Below are 9,592 nucleotides of genomic sequence, written 5' to 3'. Positions count from 1 at the left end.
ATCGCTGTTTTTGATCAGACGTGTTCACAGTGGCGCCCTACAAATTGTGTGTATTTTTACATTTTACATTACATGAACATTTAACAATATACCGAATATTTGCGGTATATTTTTGAGGGCTTGAAGGGTATATTAGATCGATACATGCGCGGTCACACTTATCACAACAAAAGCAATTGGGGCCAAAAATAGCTGTTGAGCTCAAATAATTAATTATTTTTTTGTTGATATTTACTGGTTACCAACCTGATTAAATAGCCCCGCTCTATTAAGCTATTTTTTTTCTCGGTTTCTGAGGTTCCAGTCACACTCGACAAAACAAATCAAGTGAACTATTTATTTTTCCATATATATACTTTTCGAAATGACCGCCAAACTCACTTAGCGCACAAAAAATGCTGACATTTTTCGCTCTCAATTCGTGGTGGGTTTTCAAAATTCGCTCTCTTTATTGTGGTGAAGAGAGCATTTTCTTGGTGACTTTCCCCTTCTTTTCGTGGTGTGAGAAACATGCATCTTACGGGAACGTAGATTCATTGTTGCGACATTCCCGTATGCTTTGGCCGTTTTTGTTTGAACCCTATTATCTAAACAATCCCATTAAAAATAGTTCTGAAAACTAGCCAATCCTTAACAAAATTCATTGAGGAATTGATTAAAACAATTTTTTTAGGGCTGAGAGGGCCAGCTATCTAGTAATATTAAACTGAATATCAAAATTAACGAATTTCATATCACAAAATATCATGGTATGGCAGCCCGCAGCAACTACGAATTGCACGAGTCTGGCAGCGCCACAAAACGTATCAAAATATCGATACTATCGATAGTGGCTCATAATTTTAACGCAGAAATGAGTCCGGAGAGCGTTTTGAGTGCTGTCTTTCGACTGGGTCATGCCAAGGTATGGCCCCAGTGTTAAGACGGCCAAACTTTTTTAAGGGCCTCGTAAGGACCTCACCCTAGCCCCGACGGAATAAATATACCATGTTTGCGCGAAAGCACAAAATCCCGCACGGTGAGTTATGTGGTGAGGTGGGTATTTTTCTTGATAGCTCTGGATTTTGTGACGTCATACGTCACACACCTTGCGGCGCAATCAAAAGTTCCACTTACCATTCGTCTTAGAGATGGGCATGGACTGCAATTTTCCGACACGACCCAACACGACACGAAAATTAAAATTTTCAATACGCACTAACAAATAAAAAAAAAAAAGAAAAAAAAAACCCCCCGGGGGGGGCGAAAAAAAAGGGGAAAAAAAAAAAAAAGGGGAAAGAAGGGGGGGGGGGGGGGGGGGGGGGGGGGGGGAAGAAAAAAAGCAACGCACGGCTAAAAAATTTCCGAACACGGTCCAACACGAATTATTATACTTTTTTTTTAATACCTTTATTAACATGGATTTTAATTACATATACGTTTTTATTAACATATTCTTGTATAAAAATAACAATTTATCAAGATTAGAGCTTAATAAGCGTGTACGGAGTTCATTTATTATTTGTCCCGAGGTAGAAAACACCCTCTCGCTTGTAGCCGAGCTGGCTGGAATATTTAATATTTTTCTAGCTAAAAGTTGTAACGCTTTCATGTTATTTGCATTCTTCCAAAATTTTAGTACATTTGTATCTGGCAATAAAACTTAATTTTTTTGTTCGTCGTGTTTTTTCGTGCCGATTTTGCTCTGAACGATTTTTCAACACGCACACGCGTGCGCCCATCGTGTCACGACGTGACACGAAGAAAACACGGTCCATGCCCACCTCTAATTCGTCTCATTTATTTTATTTATTTATTTATTTTTTTATCCAACATTTTTCAACTGAGCGGTTGCTGCGCGCGTCGGGTCGAACAATTCAAAAGTAACTGAAAGGAAGGAACATAATAATAGTAGGCAAAACTCTCGCAGGATCGCCGCGCTGCATGAACTATTTAACAATTTTGCTGTGCAATCGAAAACCGACGATGCTCTCGCGCCGGAGCAAGGAGAAATCCCAACACAAAGAGGGCGTGGTGGGCAAGTATGTGAAGAAGGACACGCCGCCGGAGATACCGGTCATAAATGTGTGGACCAGCGATCAGCGATCCAAGAAGAAGACGCTCCAGCGCTGCGCCAGCACTTCGCCCAGCTGTGAGTTCAAGCCGCGCAGCTCGAGCACCAGCCGCAACACGTACTCCTGCAACGATGCGCAGCCGGACTACTACCATGCGCGGCGTGCCCAGAGCCAGCTGCCGCTCAATCCGCACACCCACGCCCATCATCCACCGCTGCCGCCGCTGCAGTACCGCGCCAGCAGCAACCAGCTGCAGCTCGGCCAAGGCAGCAGCAGCAACTACGTGAACATCGAGCATATTGAGCGCATGCGGCGCCAGCAGTCATCGCCGCTGCTCCAGACGCCCACCAGCGGCTTCCAGCGCAGCTACTCCACCACCCCGAAGCACTCGCATCCACACATGGCAGCCGCCAGCTATGACGCCGATCAGGGGCTGCTGAGTGCCTCCTATGCCAACATGTTGCAGCTGCCGCGCCGTCCCCACTCTCCTGCCCACTACGCCCTCCAGCAGCAACAGCAGCAGCAGCATCAGTCACAGCACCAGCTGCATCAGCAACACGCCTCTACGCCGTTCGGATCCACGCTTCGATTCGATCCGGCTGCCATGTCCATCAGGGATCGTCAGCCCCGCTATCAGCCGACAAGGTAATCCCTGCCCCTAGCCCGGCAATCATTCCTACCTCAAGCTGTGCTTTCTCATCCCACAGATCTCCACTGCAACAGCAGCAGCAGCTCCACCATCAGCAGTTGGCCGCACACTTGGGCGGCAGCTACTCGAGCGACTCCTATCCGATATATGAGAATCCGTACCGCGTCTCCTCGATGCGTGCGACCCCGTCGCAGCGTTCGGAGTCGCCCATCTACAGCAACACGACAGCTTCGTCGGCCACCCTGGCGGTGGTGCCGGCACATCACCATCTGACGGTTCCCCTCGGCCGGTGGATCGCTAAGTGGCAGCGGTCGCGGCGGCAGCTCTGGCAGCATACGTGGAGCCTCTACCTCAGTGCAATCTCTGTACGCCCCACCACCCACACCGCCAGCCGCTGCCGGAGCACCCACGGGCGGTGGTGGTGCTGCGGCGGGGAGTGTGAATGGCTCGTTGCAGAAGGTGGCGTCACAGCAGTCGCTCACGGAGCCCGAGGAGCTGCCCTTGCCGCCAGGCTGGGCCACGCAGTACACGCTGCACGGTCGAAAGTATTATATCGATCACAATGCCCACACAACGCACTGGAATCATCCGCTAGAGCGCGAGGGTCTGCCCGTGGGCTGGCGTCGCGTCGTGTCCAAGCTGCATGGCACATACTACGAGAACCAGTACACGGGCCAGTGCCAGCGTCAGCATCCGTGCCTCACATCCTACTACGTGTACACCACATCGGCTGAGCCGCCCAAGGCGATCATGCCAGAGGCATCGATGTACGCGCCACCTGCCCACACACACAACGCCCTGGTGCCGGCCAATCCGTATCTGCTCGAGGAGATACCCAAGTGGCTGGCCGTCTACTCGGAGGCCGACTCCTCCAAGGACCATCTGCTGCAGTTCAATATGTTCAGCCTGCCCGAGCTGGAGGGCTTCGACAGCATGCTGGTGCGTCTCTTCAAGCAAGAGCTGGGCACCATTGTGGGCTACTACGAGCGTTATCGGTGAGTGGCCCGATTCTCTCCATCTCTCCGCCATTTTAAGACTCTCTTTCATTTCGTTTTCAGTCGCGCTTTAATACTCGAGAAGAATCGACGCGCCGGCCAGAACCAGAGCCAGTAGTGAAGAGCCCGAAGACGACTGATACACACACACACACACACAACAGACCGGATACTCGCCTTAGTTATCCTACGATCGACAACCCATTAACTTATTTAAACCCCCCATATAAAATAGCCAACGATATCAGTGCCTTAGAAAAGACTTTTACGAGGTAAAGAGAGCCACAGCCAGATCTAGATCAGATCCGTTTGCCCGTTTGTGAACCTAGTTTTAACGTAGAAATGTTTTACGTTCGATTATACCCTTTATTGTGTACTGTGAATTGAGCTTTGCTTTTCTTTACTTTGCTTTGTTTTGTACTCTGTATTGTGCAAATTAAACAATATTTTTGTATGCTCAAATATCCAGCAGAAGAATGTTAACAGAACAGCCAGAATGTCGCCCAAGGAATGCCATCAATGGGAGTCTCGGTAAGTATCTGATAACTGAGGAGCCATGGGGAAATCGGATCGTTTCGGCTATACCCTGTGCTGTGCCAAGTTTTTGCCATTCAATTTTCCACATTTTGCCCTGCCAAGTTTTTTTTGCTACGTTTGCAACAAAATTTATGCATTTAGCACAAAGTTTTTTTAATGTTGGCAAAAAAAAACACTATGGAAAGTGAATCTCTTTATCAGCGTTGGGCAGGTTTTTTGTTTTTAATTTTTCGAGCTGTTTAGCAAGAACAACAACAACCTGCGACCATTTATGTGACGCATCATGCACACGCAATTTAAGTTGTTTTTATATATAAAATTCTTGGGCATTCTCTTTGGCACTTTTCGCTTGGGCGCCGCGTCATGTGGGATGAGTTCTAAAAATCTTTCGTTTATTTATACTTTTTATTGTTGTTGTTTTGATCAAACTTGATTAGTGAGTGCCGTAGACGTAGCGAAGACCGTTATCAACCAAGAAACGGACGCATAAAAACATTTTACTGCTGGGTAGTTCTGCAGTTTCCGCCAAACCTCTCGCTCTCTCTCTCTCTCTATCCCGCTTGCTGATAGCAAAAGTTTTTGTTTTGGGTACATATGGACTTATATCTTGTAAATTGTATTTTATGGTACACAGACACATGTGACTGACTGTAGCTTAGAGATTCGAAATTTCCCTTTCCGTACCTTTCTACAAAAAAATGATGTTCAATGCTTGTGGCAGCTCCTGAATATTTATAGAAACATTTTTGAGTACCCTTTCCATTGATGGAGAGGTTTTTTAAGTGCAAAAAAAAAAGAAGCAAACTACACACAAAACCAGAAACGAGCGGCTGGTGGCAGAAGATTTTTCGGATACCCTTTTTGATCACATTTCGATCGCAGAAAATTCTGTAGGAATTCTATAGGAATTGATACGAGTATTAAATATTAATGTGTGCTTAGTAATATTAAACCATAAGTTGTAATACAAAGCTACCTCCCCACACACCAGCCAAGCCATGCCAAGCTGTTCTTGCTGTTTAGCTCTCGCTCCAATTGTTTCTGTTGTTGTTGTTTATGGGAAGTCAGTCGCTCTGTCGCCGCAAACTGCGCAGCGACTGCATGGCATGGGCACCATTTATACGTATTGGCCTGGCCGGGGACGCGCTCAGTCGTTTGACAGTCGGCAGGCACATCGTTCGTTATCGCTTGGGGCATTCATTCGCATCATCATCTACATCAACATCCAGACCAGCCCCAGACCTGCCCAGACCAGCCTAATTGTCGGTTAAACACATTGTTTAACTTCTGTTTAAACGGTCGGTAAGTGGCAAGTGAAATATTCGCTGATTACTAAGCAAACAATTTGCCGGTTCTGAGTCGAGATCTTTGGGTCTGCATTGTTTCGACTCGGATCTCGACCATTTGATGCCCCCCCATAGTGCCCATATGTGAGAGTGAGTGTGTGCTCCGTCCGCAACCAGTGAAAGTTCTAATCCGGCTGTAAAGACACTTATAAACATTCGCTAAACATTCGCGCCAGCCACCTACACCCCCCTGCCAGCAAGTGTTGAATTATTTATTTTATTGGCTTTTGTTTTTAATATTTTTATTTACACAATTGGTCTCTTCTCTCTCTCTCTCCGCCTCTGATCCGCACGTGTGGATTGGATTGGAGTGGAGTGGAGTGGATTAGAGGGGAGTGGAGTGCTATGGTATTTCTTATCAGTGCAATAAATCTTAAAGAAATTCAAGAAATGCATAAAGCAAATCAATAAGTCAATTCGGGGAAATGCCATAAGAATCATTTCAAATGAATGAGAACTTTTTTGTAATAAGAACCTTAGGTCAGCAGATGCACAAGAATATAATTACTGTGAAAATATATGTACCAAGATAATGTTTCCAGTGAATCAACTAAAGAACACTCCCTGGGTAAATCACATCCCCCCCCTGCCTCTGGCAATGCATTGCTCAAGCCAACGGCTGGACGGGTATCTGGTCATGGGTCTTAGGGACTGGCGTAATTTTAGTGCTTTGGCAATAATTCGAATAAACCGATTGACATTATCAGCGCGCGACATTGATTGAGATAAGCGCCCATTCTGAGGCGGCTTGACTTATATAAATGCCTTGTCATGGAACGCATTATAAATACCCCTCCCCCTATCACCATCATATACGAGTTTAGCACTTGTCCGGGAATCATTTCTGTGTGTTTCATGTGTTTTATGGCCATGTGTTTCCTCCTGGATGCCATGCACCTCAATCGAGTGCCGTGCTAAAAAAAAAAAAACTTTTTGCTCTAATTGCCAAGCTGTAACATTGAGTGTGGAATAGCGGGGGTACAGGGGCAGTGGCAGGGGCGCACTGTTGAAGGTTGCCTGCCCCACAACACAGTGTTTTTTTTTTTATCTCGTATGAAATTGTTAACACGAAAGTTGTATTAAGAGAGATAGAGAGAGAGAGAGAGACACACGCATCGCACTGGAGTAAAGTGTAAGAGCTGCAAAGATATATAAATAGATTTATACTATCTAATGATTATTTATATACATATACATATATCTCCTCTGATCACTGAACTTGCAATCAGCCATAAATCATGGAGAAAATTAACATACGGCAATTGAATGCAGAAAACCCCAACCAACACCAACTCCCTTTGTTTGCCCTTTCACAAGTTGCTGGCTGCTGGTTGATTGCGACAAATTAAAACTAATTCAATTAAATCGATTCCTTATTTTTAGTGCGTCACCGATGAAAATGCCATTCAGTGTGAGAACAACAACAACCACAACTCATTGGGCATAATCAGTTGATCTAAGTGCTCGCAAGTACTTTAATTTCCGTAGAACCTGAATTAGAATGAATACCCTTTTGCTGGTGGGCCCTGTTCTGCTGGGCAACAGGTAATTAATTGTACCAACAACTTTTTTTTAGTAATAGGAACTTCAACTTGTCTTCTCCTCTCCATGGTGTACCGGCAGTTGCCTTGGTAAATGGACAAACCAGTGGAAGTGGCAGCCTGACAGTCGACTCCCATGACATCACCGTTCTGTTGAACAGCAACGAGAGTTTCATTGTCTTTGCCCAGTGAGTTTGCTTGGCATCGTTTGCAACTCGATCTTCTCTTATCAAATTAATTACAGGGAAGATCTAACCGAGCCTGTGAGCGTGAGGCTGGTGAAACAGCACGACGATCATTTGAATTTGGATCCTGAGTCATTTGTCTATGCAGCGGGAGCTGGAGCGGCCAACCAGACGGTGGTGATAACCGGCCTAAGGGCTGGCCATGTGGTTGTCTCCGCCATCGATGCTTCCAATGCCATGTAAGTCAATCAATGTCCCATTAAATGATTGGATTTATTATTATTATATTTTTGTGTGTGTGCTCTGCAGCATTGAGGATGTCTATCTGCGTGTCACTGTGGCCGTGTCGAAGGGTCTCATCTACACCTCCATTGTGTTCGGTTGGGTGTACTTTGTGGCCTGGTCGGTTTCATTCTATCCACAAATATGGATCAACTTTAAGCGCAAATCGGTGGAGGGCCTAAACTTTGACTTTGTCATGCTGAACATTGTGGGCTTCACGCTGTACAGCATGTTCAATTGCGGCCTGTACTTCTTTGATAGCATGCAGCAGGAGTACGAGAGCCGAAATTCGCGTGGCCTCATTCCGGTGATGTTGAACGATGTTGTCTTCTCGCTGCATGCCATGTTCGCCACCATCATAACGATCGTTCAGTGCTGCATCTATGAGGTAAAAATTCCCTTTGAATGAATTTAAAGTTTCAACTGGATTTTGGCATTTTTATAGCGTGCTGGTCAAAGGGTCTCGTGGACAGCCTATTCCTTGTTGAGTGTCTTTGCTGTGGTTGTGATCGTTGCCGCCTCGCTGGCCGCTGCCTCTGTGCACCACTGGCTGGATTTTCTCTACTACTGCAGCTATGTGAAGCTGGCCATTACCATTATCAAATATGTGCCGCAGGCACTGATGAACTACCGCCGCAAGAGCACAGCGGGCTGGTAAGTGATGCCAAATGATTGCCTGACTCGCGATTCCTATTCGAAAATCGAAAATTCCAACTTGCAGGAGCATTGGCAATATCCTGCTGGACTTTACGGGCGGCATGCTGAGTATGCTGCAAATGATACTGAATGGTTTCAACTATGGTAGGCACTGGGTATTATATTGATTTTCGCAGCTTAAGCCGCTTGCACTTTCAGATGATTGGGCCTCCATTTTCGGCGATCCCACCAAGTTTGGCCTGGGCCTCTTCTCTGTGCTATTTGATATATTCTTCATGTTGCAGCATTATGTGTTCTACAGGTAACAAGAGCGTGGCAATTGGTATACATTTACTTAGTTAATTTAGCTACCTACCCATCCCAGTAGATGTAGATTGAATTCATGGCGGCAATTTGTACACTGAACTGATCATTATTGTGCTGTTTACATTTTACCTTTTACAGGCACTCGAGAGAGTCCTCAAACTCTGACCTCACCACCGTTACAGAAGCCCCAAATCAAACACCAATCGAGTCGAGACACGAGACTACTGAGAAATATTAGTAGCGCTTTTATCTGTGTGCTGTAGTAGTCGTAGTAGCTGTATTAGCTTTGTGTGCCTATTTATATTATTTAATTTGTATATTTTCGAATTTGTAAATACATAAATGCTTAGCTCTTTCATATACTCATAAAAACACTTGTAGATTGGAATCCGATTATATTTTTGTATTCTAAGAGCTCGTAATGCTTGTTATTTATAGCACAGCTACCTCGTACGTGAGAGTGAAGCGACATGTTTCGCAATATGCACTAAGACCAGTGGTCCTAATAATGCGTAAACTGTGCCAGCATCCAAACAGATTTCCGTATTAAAAAAATGTTTCAAACTTGCCGCTCTTTTTACTGCACAAGCTCAAATGGGGATGCCAAGTCGTTCGAAAAACCTTAAGAAATAGTTCATCGATAGCTTAGAGAAGTATCGATAAGCATTTAACACTTACATTTTTTTCTTCTTCTTCCTTTTTGATGTCTTTTTTTTGGGCTGTTAAATATGTTATGTTATGATTTCGCCCTTAGTTATGGCCCAATAGCGCGCAATTTGAATGAATTTTGAATCGTACAAGGCTCTTTCTCTAGAACTAGTTCTCTCCAAGCAGTGCCAGTGCTCCCACAAGCCGGGTGGTGCAATTCAGTTGGTGATATGAGATATGAGTGATATGAGAAATTTATAATATTTCCAGCAAGTATTTTTATAACCAGTTGTCTCTAAAGCCTAGTACTCAGATTAAAAAACTGTGTGCTAGCAAACAAATGTCATATATTCTTCGAGCGGCCAGTGGTGTGACCAGAGGTGTGCACTGCA

At 45.1% G+C, this 9,592-nt stretch overlaps 2 protein-coding genes across 2 annotated transcripts; both read left to right on the top strand.

The window, feature by feature from the left end:
- Window positions 1–1,744: 1,744 nt before the first annotated feature.
- Window positions 1,745–4,161, top strand: LOC111078415 (scaffold protein salvador). The gene is given in 4 exon segments (XM_022373132.2): window positions 1,745–2,699; window positions 2,762–2,983; window positions 2,985–3,698; window positions 3,762–4,161. Coding segments are annotated over 4 exon segments (1,767 nt in total). The 5' UTR covers window positions 1,745–1,923; the 3' UTR covers window positions 3,817–4,161.
- A 1,952-nt stretch (window positions 4,162–6,113) lies between these two features.
- LOC111078528 (cystinosin homolog) lies at window positions 6,114–8,922 on the top strand. The gene is made up of 9 exons (XM_041591737.1): window positions 6,114–6,149; window positions 6,965–7,031; window positions 7,205–7,310; window positions 7,367–7,546; window positions 7,617–7,977; window positions 8,035–8,243; window positions 8,311–8,390; window positions 8,445–8,547; window positions 8,691–8,922. The coding sequence occupies exons 1-9, from the start codon at window positions 6,114–6,116 to the stop codon at window positions 8,788–8,790; spliced, it is 1,242 nt and encodes a 413-aa protein (XP_041447671.1). The 3' UTR covers window positions 8,791–8,922.
- Window positions 8,923–9,592: the final 670 nt, after the last annotated feature.

Source organism: Drosophila obscura, unplaced genomic scaffold, assembly GCF_018151105.1.
Source record: "Drosophila obscura isolate BZ-5 IFL unplaced genomic scaffold, ASM1815110v1 contig_150, whole genome shotgun sequence".
NCBI lineage: Eukaryota > Metazoa > Arthropoda > Insecta > Diptera > Drosophilidae > Drosophila > Drosophila obscura.
Note: the sequence above shows the minus strand (reverse complement) of the source record. Positions and strands in the feature narration are given on the sequence as shown.

Excerpts from the sequence above, each read along its gene's own strand:
- LOC111078528 (XM_041591737.1), top strand. The coding sequence starts at position 6,114 with ATGTTTCCAGTGAATCAACTAAAGAACACTCCCTGG. Across the intron at positions 7,978-8,034 it reads TTCAGTGCTGCATCTATGAG|CGTGCTGGTCAAAGGGTCTC; the intron begins GTAAAAATTCCC and ends GCATTTTTATAG. Across the intron at positions 8,391-8,444 it reads ACTGAATGGTTTCAACTATG|ATGATTGGGCCTCCATTTTC; the intron begins GTAGGCACTGGG and ends TTGCACTTTCAG.